The 24,581-nt window shown below is 38.7% G+C and overlaps 1 protein-coding gene across 1 annotated transcript in view; it reads left to right on the top strand.

Annotated features, from left to right (window-relative positions):
- Positions 1-24,581, top strand: part of FNDC3B (fibronectin type III domain containing 3B) — a 366,502-nt gene that overhangs the window by 244,323 nt on the left and 97,598 nt on the right. The window contains exons 7-10 of the mRNA XM_007948108.2: positions 1,023-1,174; positions 3,826-3,885; positions 17,580-17,718; positions 21,178-21,231. Coding sequence (XP_007946299.1) covers positions 1,023-1,174; positions 3,826-3,885; positions 17,580-17,718; positions 21,178-21,231 — 405 coding nt within the window. The remainder of the gene's footprint in view (positions 1-1,022; positions 1,175-3,825; positions 3,886-17,579; positions 17,719-21,177; positions 21,232-24,581) is intronic.

The following is a 24,581-nucleotide window of genomic DNA, read 5'->3' as shown; positions in this document are numbered from 1 at the left end:
TCACTTTCACAAAAAAAGGTGGAAAGCAACACTAGCCTTCAGTGATTCAAAGAGGCAGTACACATCCTTGATCAACGAGAATGGTGTTGCCATGCTCCTTCCCAAGGGGCTACACTGAGTGTCTCAGCATCAAGCCATCATAGCTTTGAACTATCTGTAAACACTACAGGTTAGTGTTTTGTTAGGTTTTATATGTTATTTGGTATTATCAGGTAGGTATTTTTTGGGTCCTGGGGTACTCAAAATTTTTCTCATATAAATTAATGGTATTTGCTTCTTTGCTTTACGCCATTTTGATTTACAAAAGGTTTCATAGGAAAGCTCTACTTTCTGGTATGAGGTGAGTCCATATACGATAAAGGTTCACGTAAGGCGTTCTTTGACTTTGAGACTCTGGTTTTCAGACTTTTTTAAGACCCTGAGCCCTTTGTTCAAATGAATCCCTAAGCAGAAGCTCAACCAAAAAGATCAAAAGCAGAGCTTGTGTTGTTGGAAAAGCCCCATGTTCCCATACATATTTCTACCTCTTACCAGCCTCATCCTTGCTTCCAATTCCCCACTCATTGGGCTCCGCTGGGAACCTACAGGAATTCAGGGAGCAGTGTTTGTAAGATGATTCAGTGGCAGACGATGACTGGAGATGACCCAGAAGCACCTGTGACTCCTTCCTCGTGATATGATGGCTGTCATGTAGATCACTGAGTCTTGCATTAAACTTTTTGCCTTAAAAAAAAAGAGAAGAAGAAGAAGAAGAAAGAAAAAGCCAAACATGATTGACACGTTTCTAGAGGACTGAGTGTGAATTGCATGGAGCTTGGTTGAAAGGGCAGATGTTGCAAGAACTATATTTTGGGCATCAGGGATCTGACAAAAAAGCACCATATAGAATGTCTTCTGTTAAAATTGTTCACCATGGATTAACTCTAATCCAGTTTTATGCCATTACTGATAATTACAAAAAAAATGGATTTGAACAGGTGAAATGGATTTGAACACTCTCACCCTGTCTGATTCTTCCTCAGGTGTCTAATATTCAGGCAAGAGCAGTTGTGCTGTCCTGGGCTCCCCCAGTTGGGCTTTCGTGTGGACCCCACAGTGGTCTTTCCTTCCCCTACAGTTATGAGGTGGCCTTATCAGACAAAGGACGAGATGGAAAATACAAGATCATTTACAGGTAGACCTTGGTTTCCATGTGTTTTCCTTGCTGCTAAACTGAAATTGAGGTCATTAAGGAAAATCGAAAACAAAGGAAAATGTTAATGGCTTTGCAAATTTGCCTTTAAATATTTTATTTTAAGAATTAGCCATAATAATAACAATAATGTCAAGGGTTAGTTTCAACAAAATTATTAATTAGAAATTAATATTCCACATGGGGTCACCATGAGTCTGAATTGACAGCAATAAACAATAACAGCATTGTAGAGCTATTTGGTTTTGGTGATTTTCATTTGGTTTTGTTAGCTTGTCAATACAGTACTAATAAAATTTTTCTGCTAATGTCTATCAAACTGTGACTTTCAGATTTTTTTAAAAATTCTATAATAAGGTTAATGTCTTTTCAGTTCTCTTTACTTTCTGTCCTCAGTAGTTTTCCATGTAATAAAGATTACTATTTCACAACATTTCATACCAAGGCTTTCTTAAATGCTCAGAAAATTTTGCACACAGAATATGGGGTTAGCCTCCAAACAGCCCCTTCTACTTATAGACTCCCAGATAGTAACTATTTAAATGATTTATGGCTGTATTCTAAATGTGGTAAATTTCAGAGTCAAGTCTTTTCTTCTTTGTCATTGCTGGGCACTGCTCAGATACCAGAGTCAGTTTTAACTCCTTTTTGACCTTCCTGTGAAGGAAGCCCTTCCTGGAAGAGCTGTCTCAGCCCAAGGTAACGTAGTCACATAAATCCCGCTTCCCTCCCTGCCACTTGCTTTCTCATTTCCCTGCTGTATCGGTGTACAGACCTTGTATCCCCCATTCCTGTTCCTGTTTCTTATCTTGTTCTAGGAATGTGTCTTCTACCCGACAAAGAAAAGGTGGAGAGAGATGAGGAAGGAAGCCCCTTGGCTGCTCTCTACTCCTCTCACTGCCTATACTGTTCCGTTGTCTCTTCCCTGGACTTCTGCAGGAATCCCCTCAGAGTCTCCCAGCACCCACCTCTCCTGCAATCTAGCCTGCACACAGCAGCGCTATAAGTCAGGCCATGTTTCTCCTCTGCAGAAAGCACTTCAGTAAATCCCCATTGTGATTAGAATAAAATCCTAACTTCTTACCCTGCCTCACGATCATTTTGATCTATTTTGAAAAAATCACTGTTAGTAGAAACCTTAGATAAATACAGAGAGCCACTTCCTCCACTCCAACCAAGAAACAAACAGGTAGATTCTGTTGAGTGCAGTGTTCAAATTGGTGATAGGAGCTAGAGGCGCAAATGAATGGAGGGGCTATGCAAGTGACATAAATGAGAAATGTGTGAAGGGTTAGGAGTAACAGGAAAGCTCCTGCCTCTGTTGGAAGGGAGCAGCCACCACTCCTCTGAAATTGGTTGTTGCCATGAGGGAATGGAGCCCAGAATTAGCAACTATAGGATTTTTTCCCAAGAGATGCTGAAAAGCTGAATTGTTACATAAAGTTCCAAGAGATGAAACTAATTTAGCAAATTAATATTTTGAAAATAGAGTGCAAGTCAAACAACAGAGCTGCAGCAATGTGTGGGCATAGACTTCCAATCTGTAGCTTTGTATTAAAAGTTTTGATTTGGAAATAATTTCAAATTTATAAAAAGTTGTAATAATAAAGAGATCAAGGAATATTTGTATACTCTTTACCCATGTTCACCTATTATTAACATTTTGCTCTGTTTGCTTTATCATTGGACCTCTTCTCTCCTTTTTTCTCCTATTTTTTTTTCCATAGATTACATAGATCATGGCCCTTTACCACTAACTTCCATGTATATTTCCTAAGAATAAAGATACTCACTTAAAGAAACCACAATACATTTATCAGCTTCATGAGTTTACACATATAAATTTTATCTAGTCCTCTGCCCATATTGTACTTCTGTCAGTTTTGATCTAACGGTGTCATTAGAGTATGCTTATTCCCCTCCAGGACTGGATCCAATCTAGGGTCAGATACTGCATTTAGCTGTCATGCCTTGTTTGCCTTGTTTAAAGCTTTCCTACAATCTTCCTCTGCCTTTAATGACACTGACATTTGTGATGAATACATACTCTACCACCACCACTCCTACCACCTTTTAAAAATTTTTAAAGGAATATTCTTTATTTTCCATTTATTTCCTCATGGGTAGGTAGTGCTTCAGTTGCAATTTATGGTCATCTAAATGATTTTATTTTTTTATAAGAAAGCTGTCAAGTGCACTTGTATTGGAGGGATGGAGATTGAGATTTCATTAAGAGAGTCTGGAAGTTGAGGTAGTTGGGATTCCTGCCAGGGTAGGTCTGAGAGCTACCCTTTATCAACAGCTGATACAGTTACTTACTTTTACTTGCAGTTTTAAGAAATGATAAGGCTGCTCCCCTACATAGAGAGAACATACTAAATTGCTTGCATTTTGAAATTATATTAGTTAACCTTAGCATTTTCTGCATCTTGGATGGCATCATTAAAAGGAATTTGATTTGCAAGTCCAAAAATGCAATGAGACCAAATAAGAAAGTTTATTTCTGGCTTATGGTAGAATCAAGACATCATAGTTCTTCTTGAAACATTGGTGGTACATGGCTGTGAAAACCAATTCCAAAAACTGTGTTACTTTTGAAATATCATTAACTTATGATTGACTTTTCTTTGCAGTGGAGAAGAATTAGAATGTAACCTGAAAGATCTTAGACCAGCAACTGATTATCATGTGAGGTGAGTTTAGGATATAAGAACTGAACTGTATTAGAGCATCCAGATCACTGAAGTAAATCATGTGGCCTCTGTTAAAAGGTTGTAATTAATGGCACTTGTGTACCTGAAATGTATGGGACTGTGGCTCATTGGTCACTTGTTGGAGTTCTGCCTGTGAGTGCATGGAAGAGCTTCTGGTAATAGAAAAGTAAGTGATGCACTGAGCAGAATTTTAAAAATTATGTTGAGAAGTAATTTTTATTTTATGTGGCCTTCTAAGATCTACTGGGTTGCATGGTTTAATATATAATCTTTTCTTTCTATTTTTTTTTCCCCCCAACTAAGGGTGTGTTCTGTTTTGTCTTATAGACCATATGCATGAACTATCTGGCCAGCTTAAATGACTAAGTAACCCTTTTTGTGTTGCAAGGAATACTTTTGGATCTTAAAAGTCAGTAGGTTTTGAAAGAAGGCAAATGATGCAAACATCACATTATATCTGACACTAATTAACCCAATTTGGCAAAACAGTGAACCATGTGGTATATGATATGCCATCTAGGATATTTACTGAGATTACTTTGGAAGGCAGGGCTAGTTTATTTTAGGAAGAACCCAGCCAGCCACAGACCTGTGAGGAGAAAACGATGGTCTGAATTTTTACAAAGCCCAGTTGATACAGCCATCTATCCATTTGCAAATAGGCAGGTTTCTGGATATGATCTATAACATTTTTGTTTTTTAATTTAAGTTTTGTTGAATTTAATGTTTACATTTACTAGAAAATGTACTTTTATTTTGCAAGGTACACAATAACAGATTCTCCTAATTATGTATGTATACATAATGATGGTAATAAAATTGGAAGCACCAAGTACATGTCCTTTGTTATACTTTTGAAAAGTTAATTCTTACCATATGTTCCTTTGTGATGGGTTGAAGGCAGTGTGGTCTAGTAGGGAGAGGATATACTAATTATCGGGAGGCTTGAATTCTAATTCTGGTTTTGCCATTGATTGGCTGTTTTAACTTTGGTTAAGTCACATAGAATCCCTATGTTACAGTTTTCTCAGTAAGAAAGGGAGGAAACCTGGGATGTGTTGAGGTTATATTATATTTTAAGCATAGTGCTTAGAACTGAGTTTAAAGCAGTATGTGTAAGAGCAAGGTGGTGTTTTATATTCTGTCATAAAGTGCGCACCTGCTAAGCTGTGTTATTATTTAGATTAACTCTTTTGTAACGATTTCTTCCTGTTTAAATAAAAACTTATGGATTTTGAATTTATTAATAACTTCAACCCATACATTGAACTTTTCACATAGCCTGTGCAAAAAGATTTCTATCATTTGTGAAGCTGAGATGGCTTATCCATTCTTCATAGTGGTCGATTTAACAGCAAACCAGATAAAAGTAACACTGTATAGGGAGCCGTGTAAATGTTAATGTTATCCGTTATTCATTGTTAACTTATGTTTCCTTTTTTCTCCATAATGTTTTGAAAAGTGTATGGTTGTTGCTTTACTAAAGGTTTACTTTATTAATTTTCCATTCATTCAGATGCTTATAATATCCTTTTTAAGAAAATCAGATCTCACAAAGAACCAACCCTTTATTTAACATTGTTGTTCCCTTCCTTTTTTTTTTTTGTTTAAACCCCTCTTCCAAAAGGTAAATTTCAAGAAAACTTACTCAACAGTTTTTACTCCTGTCTTCTTCTTCTTCTTGTTGTTATTTGCCGTCGAGTCGGCCCCGACTCATAGCGACCCCTCCTTGGGTTTCCGAGGCAGTATCACTACAGAAGTAGGATTGCCCAACCTTCCTTCCGAGGAGTGGCTAGTGGGTTTGAACCGCCAGCCTTCTGGTTAGCAGTCAAGTGCCTTAGGCACTATGTTACCAGAGCTCCCAATTTAGGAAAACCTTGAACTCCCGGGCAAATATAAGAAATAATTAATGGACTCCATAAAAGTCATAGGAAGCAGTTGACCCAGCATTTCTGCTCAGGCATTTGGGAGCCCTCCCATGTGGCATCTACGGCACGTGTGATCCTACGTATGCACAGACTAAGAAGCCACCAGTTATTAATTGGGCCTAGCTCTGTGCTTGCCAGAGAAAGAGAAAAACTTCCTTCCCCTTGGTGTGATGGTCTATTTTAGTTTTTTTTTTTTTTTAATTCTCTCTCCTGATAAAAATGTCTACAGTCCAAACCGTAGTCTTTTTACCTTGCTTAATCCATACTCCATATAGATCTCCCATTCTCTTTCCATATATAGTATTCCATTTTTTAAACTCAAAGCTGTCACTTCTAACTCTACCTTCATTTTCGTTTCCCTTGCCTTGAATTGCATTGAACAGGCAGCATGATACATAATGGACACGCCTGGAATTTGAAGTTAATGGTGCTGTTAATTACTGCGAGTGTAAGTTTACGCAAGCCATTCTCATTTGTATAGTGAGGATGATAATAACTAGCTTCAAAGAGGTGGTGTGAATCTAATGAGATGTGTACAGTCTGTTATAAACTTGTAAAGTGTTGTGCAGGTGCTTTTGTTTGCTTTTTGTTTTTCCAAGTTGTTTTAGTTTTTCTACACTCTGAAAATAAAAATTAAGGACTTCATGACATCCTGTATCTTTCGAAAATAACACTCACTATTTTATTGGGGTAAAGATACATCATTTTCAGCACTGAAGAAGAAGGAGCAAAATCTCTCTTTATTACGTAGTTGAGATTCTCAAAAATCTAAGGTTCAGGAATGTAAGCTTTTAGTACATATAGTAACCTTGAATATACTTGTAAAGATAATTTAAGGCCTCAAAAGGTTATATAGAAATAATTCCCTCGCTAAATTTTAATAACATGACAACAGAAGAATCCTATTTTTGGACAGCAATAAAATAAGCAGTTACATTCATTGCCATTTTTATTTCTTTGTGCATTACCAGTTTAAAAGGTGTTGCCTATAGAAGTCTGCCTAGCTACTGAAGAAAACAGATTCTTCTTTTTAATGGCATGGAACAGGGTAATTTTCTTTCTGGTTCTTAATATCGCACATTTTAACTAAGGCATGTACAAGTCTTTGTTCATATCAGTGCTCAGTGGAGTGAAGGGTGTCTTTCATGAATCATACACTGAAATCTCCCCTTTAGGGAGAGTTCAGCAGGGCTTCTGCTCTTAGGTTTTTCGTTGCTTCTGATTTTGCTACTCTGATGCCTTTCCATTCCATTCACACTGATTGCTCAGTACCTTTATATAATGCTTTTTCTCGTTTCCAGCTTTTTCTTCCCTATGTTCGTGTATATTGTATGAATTCACCAGTCAGATATACAGACCGTTTTTTTGAAGTAACATTCTCTAGATTTCAGAGCCCTATCATTGTACTACCTGGTCCTTGGCCTCAGTTACTAGGCAAGAACAACTCTTAGCCTCTTCTCAACACCACCTCACTGCTAAGGGAATAATTTATTAAGAGACTAGTGGTGTCATTTAGACCATTTCACAAGTTATGTGCTCGGGGCTTTTTATATTGGTGTCTAGCATGCTAGTTGGACCAAATTCTACATAAAAAACTTATTTCTTGAGACATTTCATGTTTTAAAGTTTTTTCTTTCTCAGTTTGCTAAGAAGTTTTGTATATCATTGTCATGTATTCAACAACTGTTCTTTCTTTTTCTCCTAATGGTGAATGAGGAAAACAATATTTTTGATCAGCAGAATTTAAAATTTGGGTATTTGGTTAGATCGTTACAAAAATGACCATGTTTGTATTCAGTTCTTATACAAATTGCTCTTTTGGATTTATAAATTCAGTTGGTTGAATGCATATTGGGTATATTGTGCTACTTATGATATAAAGTCACTAGCACAGAGTCTCCATCCTAAAAGTTTGTGTCCCTTTATGACTAGTTGTACATTAGGAAGGGAGGGGGGCAATGAGAAAAATCCAATACATAAATAAACATATGTATATAAAAATACTTACACGTACGCTTTAGTGGTTTTCTCTGCATGTTGAATATACATTTCCTAGAAAAATATATTCCTTTTTTCAGATGGCCTTAAAATACCTGTTCTGTTATAGAATTGAACTTGTATTTTATTGATAGAAAAATGAGGAATCCCAGTGATGGAATGGATAGGATTTTCAGGATAAAATTTGTAAGAAGCAATTTTCCAGTCATTTGCATAAACAGTTTGGAAAAAAAAACATTGCCCAGAGATGATATCATGTAATATTTCTCAGAAAAATTAATGTGATGAAACATTTCCAAAAATATGGTTGACCAGCATAGTACAGGATTATGAAATAGGTGTTATTGACCAGAAATGTAGCTCTTAGTTGACATAGTACCTAAGGCATTTGACTGCTAACCAGACGACTGGCAGTTAAAACCCACCAGCCACTCCTCAGAAAGAAGACATACCACCTCGGAAGCCCAAGAGTTAGATCTGACTCGATGGCAGTGAGGTTTTTTTTGTTTTTTGTTTTTTTTCCCCCAGTATGTTCAAGGTGTGCTGGAGGCATACTTCTAAAATTCTTGGCACACCTGTTTCATAAGCATTTAGCCAGGGTCTAAGCTGAAACAAATGTGAAAGCCCAGAGCAAAATTAATGATATTTTAGAAAAAATACATCCTTTTCTGGTATAAAATCAAAAGAAACTAATCCGTGTACTGATTTAGTTAATCCAGAAAACAAATCATACTCTACAGATCTTCCTACCACATGATGATATTTAGGGAACACCTGTGTCATCTTATTGGGAGGGGAGGCAATAAAGAAGAAGCATTCCTTAAAGCAAATCATCATTTTCAGAGACTTTGTTAACTGGAAAATGTTACTGGTTTAAAAAAAAAAAAAATCCAATTACTGTTACTACAATTTGTTGCTCTCTATTTGATGAACAGTGTTAATTGATGGATGAAATGATGGAGGAATACCTTGATATGTCACATTTTGGGGTTTGTATGTAATACATTTATATTTCCCTATGAAATGACTCTTCTTTCCCTGGTTCAGCATTTTTCAAACTGAAAGAACTGAGGAAAAAATTCAAGCCTCGAATTGCAATATTGAAAGATTCTATGGGCAAAATATTGAATGATGCAGGAAACATTCAAAGAAGATAGAAGGAATACACAGTCACTGTACCAACAGATCTGGTTGATCATCATCCATTTCAGGAGGTGGCATATGATCAAGAAGCAGTGGTATTGAAGGGAGAAGTTGGAGATGCATTGAACGAATTGGCAAAGAACAAGGCTCTAGGAATTGACAGAATACCCATTGAGATGTTTCAACAAATAGATGCTATGCTGGAGGCACTCACTTGGCTATGCCAAGAGATTTGGAAGACAGCTACATGGCCAGCTGACTGGAAGAGATCCATATTTGTACCCATTCCAAAGAAAGGTGATCTCACAGAATGTGGAAATTATCAAACAATATCATTAATACCACATGCAAGTAAAATCTTACTGAAGATAATTCAAAAACTGTTGTGCCAGTATATTGACGGAGAGCTTCCAGAAATCCAAACTGAATTCAGAAGAGGACGTGGAATGAGAGATAGCATATCTGATGTTAGATGAATCTTGGCTCAAAGCAAAGAATATCACAAAGATGTTTACTTGTGTTTTATCGACTGTGTAAAAGCATTTGGTTGTGTGGATCATAACAAATTGTGGGTAACATTGAGAAGAATGGGGATTCCAGAACAGTTGATTGTACTTATGAGGAACCTGTACATAGATCAAGAGACTGCTGTTCAAACAAAACAAGGGAATACTACATGATTTAAAACCAAAAAGGGAGTTATATCCTTTCACCTACTTATTCAGTCTATATGCTGAGAAAATAATCCAAGAAGCTGGACTATATGAAGAACATGGCATCAGAATTGGAGGAAGATTCATTAACAACCTGTGATATGCAGATGACACAACTTTGCTTGCTGAAAGTGAGGATGACTTGAAGCACTTCCCTTTTTTTGTGTGATTTGGGTGAAAGTTTACAGAACACATTCACTCTCCATATAGCAGTTCACATACACTTGGTCTCATGACATTGACCACAATTTACCACAATGCAACAGTTCCCCTCCCACTTCCTCCCGATAGTTACCTCTTCCCTGTGTCTACCCTCCATGCACTCCTGTCCCCTGAACTGTCTCCCTGTGTATAAACAGCCCTTCTTTCTCCCATGATTGTTCTCTCCAAGGAGTGTATCTGCCTCAGGTAAATGTTCATCTCATATGCCTGTCTTTTGTTTGACTGGAAGCCACAGGTGTGGGTTCAATTCCAGACCTAAGGGGCAACTGGGAGGCACAGTCTCAGTGTTTCCCCCAGGCTCTATCAGACAGCAGACCTGTCCCCCCCTTTTTTTTTCCAAATGATTTTGAGTTTTGTTCCACATTGTCCTCCCTCTCTACCCAGGATCTCTTATAGATCCCCCTCCGAGTGGTTGACAGTGGTAGCTGGGTACCATCTAGTTCTTCTGGTCTCATAGTCGTATAGGCTGTGGATCGCATGGTGTACCAGTTGCTGAGACTAATTATTTCCATGAATCTTTGGATTTCTTCATTCTTCTTTGCTGTGGATGAGGAGAGACCCATCTTTGCATCTAGATGGCTGCTTGCAAGCTTTTAAGATCCCTGTCACTACTCAACCAAAGTAGGAGGTGGAACAATGTTTTGTGTAGCATATTACGCCAATTGAGCTTGATGTCCCCTGCGACTGTGGTCCCAAGCCCATAGGTTCAATTACTCGCTCCCTCTGGGTAGCTGGCTGTGGCCAAGAAGTAAATACAACCTTGTCCCTTGTCAGCTCTTTTATATGCATGGGAATTCTTACAGAACATACAAATACACTTGTAGAACCGTTGTCTGCCAAGCCTATGCATGGTCTTGGGTATACTCCACACTGCATAGACATACCTAATAGTTCAGCCTGTCCACCTATCTGTCCACCCCTATACCCATGTTTGCCTTCATTGACAACACAGTACTGTATGTGCAAAAGGGTTCATCTTTGTTGTCTGTACCTCCCATGTACCTCCCTATGTCTTCCCCTTCCTCAGTGCCACCACGTTGATCACTGACATTTGGTACATTGCCATTCACCCAAATCAATATGTGTTTCTACCTATCTAACAGTGTTCCCTCCCCTCCCCTCTCACCCCTGGTAACCAACAAAGAAAATTTCCTTCCATATGTATACTTTTCCTTGACTTTTTACAGTAACGAACTAATAACAATATTTGTCCTTCTGTGATTAACTTATTTCACTCAGCATCATGTCCTCCAAGTTCATCCATGTTATACAGTGTTGTGCAAATTCTACATTGTTCTTTAGGTTGCATAGTTTTCCGTTGTGTTTATGTACCACAGTTTGGTTATCCATTTCTGTCGATGCACACCTAGGTTGTTTCCATATTTTTGCCATTGTAAATAGTGAAGCACTTACTTTTGAAGATTAAAGACTACAATCTGCAGTTTAGATTACATCTCAATATTAAGAAAACAAAAATCCTGAAAGCAAAGATGTCTCCTTGAAGACTAAGGTGAGCCTAACTAAAGCCATTGTATTTTCAGTTGCCTCTTATGCATGTGAGAGTTAAACAATGAATGAAGAAGACCGGAAAAGAGTTGATATTTTGAGTTGTGGTTTTGGTGAAGAGTGCTAATAGTACCATGGACTGCTAAAAAAGACTAACAAATCTGTCCTGGAAGAAGTGCAGCTGGAATGCTCCTTGGAAGTGAGAATGGTCATACTTCATTTCACCTACTTTGGTCTTATTGTTAGAAGGAACCATTTCCTGGAGAAAGGATATCAAGCTTGATAAAGTGGAGGGTCAATGAAAATGGGGAAGGCCCTCAGTGAGATGTATTGACACAGTGGTTGCAGTGATGGGCTCAGCTATAACAAGGATCATGATGCTGGCACAGGACTGGGCAATATTTCGTTCTGCTCTGCGCAGGGTTGCTGTGAGTCAGAGAAGACTCAACGGTAGCTAAAAATAACAACAAGTAAAATTTTGCTGAAGAGAATTCAAAAATGTTTGCAGCAGTATATTGGCAGATAACTTTCAGAAATTAAAGCTGGATTCAGAGGAAGATGTGGAATGAAAGATATCATTGGATTTGGGCTGAAAGTAAAGAATACCTGAAAGGGGTTTACCTGTGTTATTTTTGACTATACAAAGGCATTTGACTGTGTGGATCACAACAAATTATGGATAACATCGAGAAGGATGGTGTGATAGTTGGAGCTGTGTGTCAACTTGGCTGGACTCCAGTTTTGTGTGGTTGTTCCCATGATGGGATCAGATGACTGTGTTCTGAGTGGCCAGTCTGCCCAAGGGGAGTTTCCCTAGGGGTGTGGCCTGCTTCCAAGATATCCAGGGACATCCTGGGAAGAGACACATTCTTCGAGGGATTGGAACCCTGGTGTGCGGACTACAAACTTCTGTGAGTGAGCAGCCCACCACTCAGCCTGGAGATCTTGGATTCATCTTTTGTTGGAGTCAACAACCAGTGTACTGCCTGCCAGCCTTGAATTGCTCGGCCCCCTGTGCTTACGGAAGCTAAGGCTGCCACCACCCGTTTCCTCCAGAGACTTGGACTTGCCGCCTTCTATACACTTGTGAGCCATTTTTCTAAGATAAATTTCTCTCTCTCTCTCTCTCTAAATATATATATACACTTTGCTGGTTTTTGTGTTTCTCTAGAGAACCCAATCTACCACAGATGGGAATTCCAGAACTTTTAATTGTGCTCATGAGGAACCTGTACATAGACCAGGAGGTTTTCGTTCCAACAGAACAAGGGGATACTGCATAGTTTAAGATGAGGAAGAGTGTGCCCCCAGGATTTATCCTTTCACTAATTCAACCTGTATGCTAAGCAAATCTGAGAAGCTGGAGAAGAATACAGCAACAGGATTGGATGAAGACTCAACAGCCTGAAATATGTAGATGACACAACTTTGTTTGCAAAGTGAAGAAGATTTGAAGAATTAACTGATGAAGATTAAAGGCTACAATCTGCAGTAGAATTACACTCAACATAAAGAAAATAAAAATTCTCACAACTGGACCAGTAAGCAGCATCATGATAAATGGAGAAAAGATTGAAGTTGTTAAGGATTTCATATTACTTGGATCGACAATCAGCACACATGGAAGCAGCAGTGAAGAGTTCGGATGTCATCTTGCACTAGGCAGATCTGCTGCAAAAGACTTTCTAAAGTGGTTGAAGAGCTAAGATTTCACTTTGAAGACTGAGGTGTGCCTAACCCAAGCCATGGTATTTTCAATTGCCTCATATGCATGTGAAAGCAGGACAATGAATAAGGAAGACTCAAGAAGAGTTGTTGCTTTTGAATAGTGGTGCTGGCAAAGACTATGGAAAATACCATGGACTGCTAGAAGAACAAACAAATCTGTCCTGGAAGAAGTACAGCCGTAATGTTCCTTGGAAGTAAGAATAGCCAGGCTTCGTCTTTGGTCATGTCAGAAAGGACTATTTCCTGGAGAAAGATGTCATGCTTGGTAAAATGGAGGGTCAGCGAAAAAGGGGAAGTCCCTCAATGAGATGGATTGACACAGTGGCTGCAGCAATGGGCTCAAGTATAGCAAGGATTGTGAGGATGGCGCAGGACTAGGCAGTGTTTTGTTCTGTTGTATATGGGGTCGCTATGAGTCAAAGCCAACCCAGCGTCATGAAACAACAGCAACTCTTAGATTTATCAGATCATTAAAATATAGGAATGTGGACTCAGTGTTCTTGTAGTGTCACTGTATCCACAAGCACTTTGTGAAGGACAGTGTGGAGCAGAGCACAGACTAGACACTTCTAATGGCATTTATTACTTACAGAATAAACAGGACAGGGATGAGTAGAACAGCACAACTCACCATTAGGCTAGGTTCTCAAAGTGAGGCTCCCATCCACAGGGTTAGATCGTTTCCAACTATACCCCAGTTCACGTCATGAGAGGGTAATGTCCAAGTTCCCCTCTCTCGGTATTAAAAACTAATCAGAAAGCCATGTTTACATGTCAGATAGCATGTATGGAGAGCAGGTAGGAGAAGGGGTAACAAAAAGGGGAAGTAAAAATGTTAGTCTCCCTGTAGACAATGGACATCATTGCCCCTTTTCAGGCTGTTCTAGAGTTACTGGCACTAGCCAATAGTCCTTTCTCCTTTCCCCAGTGAGAGAGCATAACCAGAACCAAACCAGCCTCATTACCTTCAAGTCAATTCTGACTCGTAGTGACCCCTTTTGAGTTTCTTAGGTGGTAAATCTTTACGGAAGTAGATTGCCCAGTCTTCTGCAGAGTGGCTGGTGGATTTGAACCAGCAACATTTGGGTTAGGCATCAAGTGCCTTAGGCATTATACCACCAGAGCTCCTTTAAGATAGCATAACAGAGTTCTGAATTTCTTCAGAGGGCAATCATCTCCCCCTGGGGCCCACACTTTATGTTCATTAGCAGCTGGGCTGATGGTGAGGGGGCAATTACAGCACACCTGTGCATCCAGCTCTTATAAAACTTTCAGTTTCAAAAGAGAAGAGTCAAAGGTTCTCCCCACCACCCCCCCATGAGAGATCTCCAGGCTTTTTTCAGTGTTGCCTTAGTTTTGTTTTAACTTATTTTCATTTCAGAAAATTTCAATTATAGTCAAAATTAGCCAGATTAATTTAATGGATTCTCAAGTGCCCATCAACCAATATATTTCCTCGATAACCTCACCTATTCCCCACCCCTGTTATTTTGAAGTAAAGTCCAGACCTGGTCTTATTTGACCTGTAAATGTTTCAGAAAGTTTCCCTAAAAGACAATGACTCCCCCCTTGCCTTGTAATCATAGCTGTCATGCTGTCATCACATACATACATCCAAAAAATATTTCTTAGTATCTTTAAAATCTAGAGACAGTTCCCATTTCCACATTGTCCTAAAAATGAGTGTTTTTCTGTTTTTCAAATAGGTTGTTGAAAATGGAATTCAAGCATGGTCTAAATATTCTGATTGGTTGCTGTCTCTTACATTTCTTTCAATTTACAGATTTCCCATCCATATTTTCCCCCCTTGCAACTTATTTATTGGAATAATTTTTTTCCTGTAGAGTTTCCCACGGTCTGCGTTTGACTAGTTGTGTCCCTGTGGTGTTGGTATTGCTTCATATATTTCCCTGTTCTCTGTGTTTCCTGTAAAGTTGCAAAAAGACTTAGTCAGACACAGGGTCAGTTTTTCTGGCAAGACTATTTTATAGGTAGTGGTATGGTCTTTGATTAGGAGTGCATAATGTCTGGCTTTGCCTTTTTTTTTTTTTTTTTTTTTTTTTGATGACCACTGCCTATAGTTTTAATTCATATTAAAAAACATTCTATTTGGTACACATACATATACATATCTTTGGGCCATACTCAACCAATGAGCTACCAGTTGGCAAAATCTGATCTGTCAGAGTACAGGCTGGAGCCTTCCCATGTCTGGAATGTTCTTTGATGAGTCATATTATTACTTACTCCCAGTGAGCCCTTCTTGTCACATGGAAATGATCTTGCTAAATCTTCCAGTGGAGTTTTATATCAGCCTGTGCCTGCTTACCTTCTTGTTTTCAGTTGCCATCAAGGTGGCTCTGGTCCACGGCCACCTTATGTGTAGTAGAATCTTGCCGGCTCTATGCCATCTTCATGATCTTTTGGCATTGTTCTGGCTATTGTGCCAATCCATCTCATTAAGGGTTTCCCTCATTTTCCCTGACCTTCTACTTTAATAAACATGATGCCTCACTTCTCATGAGTGCAAAAGGAAGGATTTCCTTCAATAGAGACTGAGGTGGAGGCCACCAGAACCATAATCATTTGTTTGCATCAGATGTCATAGTGTCCTTCCATAAGGTTGATTAATCAAATACAATAAATACGTATTTTACTTTTTGGAATAGAGAGTTGACATTTGTCTTAGCCTCTGTAAATTTTTTGTGATGGACAGTTCATCTTTCCTGAGGAGAAAGGACTTGAGATTAGACACATAAGAAGGACCTTTTTTTAATAATGTTATCTTTAGCTTTTGTTTTCACTGAGTAGAGAGGAAATGAATTATGGGTGTTTACAGAAACATAGCTGCCGGATGAGCAAGGGGAGTAAGCAACAGAGGGCAGTGGTTATAGCTATGGAACTGAATATGCTTGATCTGACTTTCTAACTGTGTGACTTTGGTAAATTTACTTCCCTTCTCTGATTGCGTTTCCTTCTCTCTGAAATGGTATAAGAAGAGTTTCTTACCTCATAGAGAAGGTTGTTGTAAGAATTATGGGCTTTATATATATATTTTACCAGTGCTGTGAATAGCTTGGATCTCTTTTAAGCAGCAAAGATTCCTTTGTTGTCTTTTTTAGAAGTTTGTGCTTTCAAGATTTATTTTTTAAAGATCCAATGTAAAAAAAAAGGAAGAAAAATGGAGAAGTAGAAAGGCAACTGATAAAAATATTGACATAATCTTATTTTACGGTTTTTGAAGAGTGTTATATTATGATAGTACATTATATATTTTTTCTTAATAGCTTCTCAGGAGAAATCAGTGTTTAACACTGAGGCAAACATTTTAATGTACAGAACAAGCATCTTTACTCTTGGTGCCATGTGCAAGAATTAAGCATTCAAATGAATATTTTGTACCTGCACATTGTTTTTGTTGAAACATTGTTTTTGTTGAATTAGTGAGAGATGCACTTGGCAGCAGCAAACATGTTTCTATGTGTGAAGCATCCATATTTTTACACAAATTTGTGCAGTGTTAAAAAGAGTTGGTTGTGTTTGTGTAGTATCTCTCCAGCCTGTGGACTCTTGTCACTGCTGCTTGTCTCCTTTTCATCCAGTTCTTAACTCTTAGACTTTTTCTTGACAAGGTCAACCCAAGAATGGCCTGTTGGTTTTCATCCCGATTTTACAGATTTTCAGTTTAAGGCTTTGAGAAGTCAAGTAATTAAATTTGCCCAAGTGCTCTTATATACTGGTTTTGAGAATATATGGTCTTCTGTGATTGGCCATTGCCACTGAATGTGTACACTGACTACAATGATGGGCTTAGGTATAACAAGGATCATGGGGCTGGCACAGGACTGGGCGGTGTTTTGTTCTGCTGTACACAGGGTCACTATGAGTCAGAGATGACTCAATGGCAACAGCAACACCAACAGAATGTATATTTGGAGACCATTTTAGGAATTAAGATTTATTTTTCTTTATTAAGAATATTATTTTCTAGTCAGTAGAACTTGCTCAATCTTAAGTGGCCGGGAGTTTCTGAAAATTAGCAGAAAAAGAGAACACATTGAGGCAAATACTCTACATTGTCATGTGTTAATTTGCTATCCAAAAGGTTGGCAGTTGGAGTTCACCTGAATGTGCCTTGGAAGAGGGGCCTGGCCATCTACTACTTCTCAAAAATCGCCATTGAAAATTCTGTGGAACACAATTCTACTCTAACAAACACAGGACTGCCATGATTTGAAATTGACTTAACAGCACCTATAATACTGACCATATTTAGGTGAGGGCAAGGCCAGCATATATGAACAAGAGTCATGGTGTTCACTATACAAGAAATTCTGTTCATTTACAGAAGGTCCTGAGGCAAAGGTGAGATAAAAATAATGGTCTTCTGTGATTGGCCATTGCCACTGAATGTGTTTATCTGTTTTGTTTTCAGGGTCTATGCCATGTACAATTCCGTAAAGGGATCCTGCTCTGAGCCAGTTAGCTTCACCACCCACAGCTGTGCACCCGAGTGCCCTTTTCCGCCTAAACTGGCACACAGGAGCAAAAGTTCACTAACCTTGCAGTGGAAGGTGGGTGGCTCAAAGTGTCAGTAGCAGTCTGAAGTTAATATAATGTCAGTCCGTACCCATTTGAAACATTGATGTTGTGCTGTCCCAGTGCTATGATACTGTTTGATTTTTCTACATGGTAGAAACAAATTATTATGACACCAAACTCACCCTTTCCGTTAAAATTGGGCAAGGGGGGAGTGGGAGGAAGGAACTGCAAAATCCAGCTTTCACTCTCTTTGCAGCAAAATTTCCTAAATTTCCTAGGTAAGCAATACTTTGTAAGTGATACAAATACTTAAAATGCTTACTATCATTTACTAATGGTTTAGGTTAACAAATATTTGTGGACGTCAGTAAAAAATTTTATGAAGAAAGATTTAGAAATCAGGTAGGTTTATGGCTCTGTTGGCTTATTTCAATGGTGACATATAATATTTATCTTTAAAATTCTGTATGGGATGTTTAGTGTTTTAATCTAAATTAAGACTTGATTAATTTTCACTAATTAGGCCTTAGATAAGTCAGGGTTACTAATTAAAAAAATAAAAGGCTAAATTAGGTAGTAGTTCTCATGAAATGCTATTTACTGGCTACAACTAACTGTTGCCCTATTGAGCCTTCCTGTAGGTGTGTCATTAGCTTGTTAGTCATGGTTATGTGTGTGCAAGAGAATGGTAGATTATGTTGTCGTTCTCAATAGTAATTATTCCTCTATATTGATATTTAAAAAAATAGTTTAAAATGTAACATATGTTCCTTTTGTGTCATATCTTCACAAATGGCATACAGATGAAGATAGAGGATAATAAAGATTTATGGTATGGGTGCAATGATAATCTGTGAGAGAAACCACATGGCAAGGGAGATCCATTACCCGTGAAGAAATATTTTGTCTTTTTATTTGTAAACAAGATCAAATTTATTTAGGAAATTGATAATAGCAGTTGAGAAGGGCGGTCAACAGCAAAGCATAGGCTTTGTTCTCATGTGGGCAGCTGTAGTCTTATAGCCAATGGCCAATCTGAGTGTGTTATTTTGAACAAAGGCAAAGTTGAAACTGGCTTAGAAACTGAACTATTTTATTTTCCTTCCTGGCTTCCAGGGATAATACAGGTCAGTGATTCCCTACCTTTTCAGAGTAACACCCAACTGATCATCATTGTTTAATTCTTTGGAGCATATATATCCATTTGAAAACATGTCCTATATATACACATATGTAAATATATCTTTCTTTAAGGAAATAATTAAAATCCATTTTGTTTAGATCATATAAGCAATCTTCTTAAGATTTTTGGAGGGAACCTGGGGTCTTATAAACCTAAAGTTGGGAATCACTGATACATACTCTGCTTGAAACCTGGTGAATTCAGGTCTCAGGTAGAATTCCTCTAATTTTCTTATCAGGAGAAAAATGTTTCCCATTCTCTTTCTCCCTTTGTTTAATTGTGAATCATAAACATACTCTTGTTCCATCCATCATGGAAAAAATTCTAGATTCAGTTTTCATTTCAGTGACCTTAGAGCAATTTTCCTGAGTCAAGTGCTCCAGGAACACAAGGACAGGGAACCATTCTCTACCTGTGGCCTGTCCTTGAATCCATGAAGACACTGAAAGAGCTAAAGATATTCCAACACTTACTCATTAATCAGCAACAGTTGTTATATACACAGCGGATATGTCTGTGTACCCTCCCCCCCAAGGAATTAGGGTCTGACTGGTGTGGTAGGAGGAAGGAAAGCTGGGCAATCTACTTCTGTAAAGATTTGTGCCACTGAAACCCTGCTGTGAGTCAGAATTGACTCCATGGCAGTGAGTTTAAGGTTTTTTTTTTTTTTGGTGTGATAGAAAAGGAGCCCTGGTGGTACAGTGATTAAAATGCTCAACTATGAACCAAAAGTTTGGTAGTTTGAGTCCACCACTTGTTCTGCAGAAGGTAGATGAGGCAGTCTCCTTCCCTAAAGATTCACAGCTTTGGAAACTCAGTGGGGTAATTTTGCTCTGTTCCATATGGCTGCTGTGAGTCAGTTGCTGGACTCGATGGCAGTGAGTTTTTTGTGTTTGTAAAATGTATCTTAGAATTATCTTAGAGAAAACTATTAAATACTTTTTCTAGAGGAAGCCATGCGCCATCTAGTCTTCACCTTAGGAATGAGTTTTTGTCTAACACTGATTCTGTCCGTTATTGAGGACTTCAAATGCATCTCTCTATCCTATCCCCCAAAGGCAGCCCACAAAAGCCTGTTCAGGACAACTTAGAGCACTTATCTGAGAGCTGGGATTTGGGATTCAGGAATTGTATGACTCAGAAGGGGGCCGGGGGAAGAAGATGGAAAAGAGCTTCTTTATTAATTTAACTAACATTTACTGAGCCCCTGATGATGTTTTATTGTTAATAATAATAACAGCAGCTGCTGTTTACTAAGCATATGTGTGTGTGTGTGTGTGTGTATTTGTTTAGTAGGTGATTTGTATATATTGTCTCATAATTACTTAATGACACCCATCCATTCTTACAATAAGAAATTAGACATTGATCTTAAGCATCAAGGATCACACCACACATTACAAGTAAATGGCCAAGCTGCGATTGAAATGCAGCTCTGGTGATTGAAATCCAGCTTTGACTGGGGCTAAGACACTGTACTGTTTCTTGGTCTCCTGTTCTTTTCCTAGGGAAGAACCAAGCCCAGATGCAGCTTTGAAGTGGTAGACACCACCCTACTCTTTCTGTTGTTCCCTACCACCACCACCTCCTAGATCTCTCTCTACATCTCATTACTCTTGTTCTACCAGGAACCACCTGTGACACCCCATTCTGGCAGTGCCAGTCCCACAAAAGACTCTTTTCTCCAAAGTTCTCTATTCCTTTTCCTCTTGTTCAGAACCTCAGTTTCCTCAGTGAAGCCGCTCCCAGCCTGCTATTATAAGGAAAACAAATGATGAAACTACGTTTTTAATATGTGAAGGGCTAGTAACTCCTGGTTAATCCACCCAGAGGATCTCATTTTTTTCAAAAAGGCGTCTCTTAATGCCACAAATGGCTTTTTAATTTTAAGTGCTTAAAAACAAAATGGTATGGGAGAAGATATAAAATTGTACTCTCTTGACAATGAACTTCCCTGATGAGTCACCTCTACCTCACCAGACTCCTGGTAGTGTCTGTCCGTCTCAGCTGCTTTTTCTCTCTCTCCTCTTGAATTTAAAGTTTTCTCTTAAAAATTTCATCCCCAGAGGAGGTAGGTATAAAGGTAGAGGTGGTAGAGGAAGACAGGGATGGCTGTTAACAGAATGATTTAATGGTAGGGATACTCTCTACAGTTGAATTGTATTAAGTAATTTGTGATAATGTTTGACCAAGAAATTCCAGGTTATCCCCTTGAAGGGAGAACATAGAACTGTCAGAACATAGTATTTGTCTATTAAGTTTTTATGAACAAACACCATTTTCTAATCTCATCTTCTTCTTTTTTTAGGCACCAATTGACAATGGTTCAAAAATCACCAACTACCTTTTAGAATGGGATGAGGTAAGCCTATTTTCATATTCATCCATCTAAAATACCATTTCAGAAGTGAATGGTATTTATTGCTGAACTAATTCCATTTTATTCTTTTATAAGATGTGCTAGGAAACACAGATACAACGGATATATGTAGAGAAAAACATAAAGGCAATAGCTGTTGAAAATGAAGATGGACTGAAGTAGTACAATGAATTGTGTACTAAAATACATTTATTTGCTTACTTGCAAGAAATGCTACTGAAAAAAAATAAAGCATTGTATGTATTTTGGATTCCCTACTATCTAACCCGCCATTAGTTTATATAAATATTTGGCTACTTTGTCATCTTATAAACTTCCCAGGACCATTTTGCTTAGATTGTTGTGCTAAGATAAACTACTTGGTAGCTTGGGAAGCATAAATTGCTTTCCTCTGAATGTCATTTGTGTGCCCTGGTGTTGCACTGTTGAGTTTTCTCCATGGGAGCGAGGAACAGTACATGTAGGTCTCATTCTAAACAGTGTGCAGTCACTGCAGTTAGACCTTTGCTGTTTGCACACCAGACACTTGGACGGTATCCACGCTGGGGTCTCCTAATTCTCAAGACCAGTCTGTGCTGAGTGGTGACTCAGTGCGTTTCAGCCGTAACTAACACTACTTACAAGATACTTACAAAAACAGGAAATACTTAATGAAGAACCTCTCATTTCTAAATAGCCATGGCATTTTTTTGTTCCTGAGATCTTAATTCTGTTCATTGATTTGCCCTTGCTTTATTCTTTCTGTGATTGAACTAGTCGGCTAAGGAGGTTAAGAATAGGAAATGTGGAACTTTGGGGAAAATGCTAGTGAACTAATTTTTTAAATATAAATTTAAATTAAATCTTTTAGATTAAGAATGTAGGCTTAGGAAAAATCATTTGTCAAGTGTAGAAAATATTTTAACCAAATGTAAAATGAAAACTGGATGGAATTCTCATGATGGAATTTTGATTTGAAAGAAGGGGCCCTTTATCACTTTCTGCAGAAGCTTATTTTCCCATCTGAGTTACACCTGAACAGCTAGCATTCCAAGTGACCAAAGACAGCAATCTTTTGCTCTTGGGAACTGTGTGGATAGGTCCTATGTACAGACTGGTGAAATTTTAGACTTGGCCAATGCATTTTATAGGTTAGGTGAAATTTGCTTGAAAGTAGTATGATTGGAAAGTGAAATGACCACTTGCACCATTGTGGAAAGAGATTTTTATAGGCAGTCTAGAAAGTTGGAAAGGAACTTGGCTGACTTGTGAGCATATAATAACATCTTCCTATCTTTCCTTTACCTCTAAGGATGAGTAAGAGTTTAATGAAATCTAGTTTTAAGTGAGTTGGTTTTTTGCACTGACCTGATGTTATTTCTAATGTCTTGAGATTTTATATGAAGATAGGGTTTATCAGCAAAGAAGAGCCCCGACCCCTTTTTTCCCCCCATCTGCTTTTCTGCCAGGGACCATGAGCTCATAAGTTAAGTAAGGTCAGAGAAGTTGAGAACTTGAATGGGAAGCCTCCAAGGAAAACCCTTGTAGCTGAAAGAAATGGTGGTAATGACTCGGTTGCTCGCCCCCTTTTGAATTGGAAGTGAATGTGTCCTGGCATGATGCTGGGGGGCAATAGGCTACAGCCTCACATGAGATGTGGAAGTCATGTCTGATGGCCATTTATAGTCAACAGGACCATTTATGGGTCACCTATGGACTTGTGTTCAGAAGGCATCAAGTGATTTATTTGAGGCACTTCCTAGTGTTTCCCCTTCTCCTGCCTTTGTCTCTACTCAGTCTTCTCCTTTCTTTTCCTCCCTCCCGTCTCCCCTGTGTCTCCCTTCCGTCTTAGTTACTCTGCCTTCCCTTTTCCTCTTTATTTTCTCTCCCAACTTCTAATCCCTGCTTGTCTTGTCTCTGTTGAGCTTTGCTGGAGATTCCAGGTTAATTGACTCTTAACTTCCCATGGGCCTTTTGCCAACACAGGAATCCTTCCAGATTCTCTAGCTTTAATATTTACTGCCAAGAAAAACTGCCGGACCCCAAATTCTGAAGAGCTCCCTTGCCTTCAGGTACATTCAGCTCCCTGGCAACAGAGTGTAATCAAAAGCAAACCAAGCATTAGAAGATGTGGATTCTAGTTCCAAGTTTTATACTGAGTATTTCTTGGATCTTGACCAAGACTTAAAAGACTTGAATTTGAATTCCAAGTTTCTACTGGGCAGCACTGGGACCTTGATGTTTCTGGTCCTTGATTTGCCCATCTGTGAAATGGTGAAAAATTTGCTCTGAGAGATGTAAAAGCTAATGTAATGCTGTCCTCTTGTTTTGGACAGACTCAAATAAAACATGCCTAGCCACATGCTTCTCCACTTTTTCCATACCATAGTTTCTGTAAATTGTATCTCCCTCATTTCTAAAAATCAAAACAAAACCCATGAAATGAGTTCCAACTCATAGTAACCCCATATGCATCCGAGTAGTACTGTGCTCCATAGGGTTTTCATTAGCTGTTATTTTTCTGAAGTAGATCAACAGGTCTTTCTTCCAAGGAGCCTCTGGATGAATTCAAACCTCTGACCTTTCAGTTAGTATCCAAGGAAGTATTACCCAGGGACTCCTTTCTCCAAAAAAACTAAACCAAACCCATTGTCATTGAGTTGACTCAGACTTCTGGTGTCCCTGCTGCACAGAGTAGAACTGTTCCATAGGGTTTACAAGGCTGTAAGTCTTTATGAAAGCAGACTGCTTCATCTTTCTTCCATGGAGAAGCTAGGAGTTTCCAACTGTGGACCTTTGGTTATCAGCTGAATGCCTTAAACACGGTGCCACCAGAGCTCCTCCTCTCCTTTCCAGTCCCTCTAAAAAAGATTCTAAAATAGTATCATTGGGTTTCCAGTGAGAATATAACTAATAGTAACCAGTTTACTCCTTCCTTTTGTGTTACTTCAGAAGTATCATTTTTTTACAAAATAATCTGGCAGTCACTGTTTCTAAACTTGGGGCTAAGTCAGGGATCTGCTTTCTTAGAGGCAGTAGCTAACTTGAGTTGATCTTTGTGTCCTTCATTTCTATGCTACCCAAGGCCTTGGTTTCAAGGAAGAAAAACAAATACAGACAGAAGAGAATAGCAGCTGGGCCTGCAGGAAGTGTGAACACATTAGCCTCTGACTATCAATCTAAAACCTGATTTCTGGAACCAGGTGCATCTGGTACCAGGAAGTGTTTCTAGATGCTACCCTGGTCAGAGTGTATTGGGGCAGGAGGATGGGAGGGGGTGTTTTGCTGGAATCATCCCCACCCATTCATTCCCAGAACCAGCGCTCTCTTCTCTTCTCTCCAGAGACATCTGC

This window comes from Orycteropus afer, unplaced genomic scaffold (genome assembly GCF_000298275.1).
Source record: "Orycteropus afer afer isolate SDZICR_OR568_19922 unplaced genomic scaffold, OryAfe1.0 scaffold00202, whole genome shotgun sequence".
Taxonomy (NCBI): Eukaryota; Metazoa; Chordata; class Mammalia; order Tubulidentata; family Orycteropodidae; genus Orycteropus; species Orycteropus afer.
Note: the sequence above shows the minus strand (reverse complement) of the source record. Positions and strands in the feature narration are given on the sequence as shown.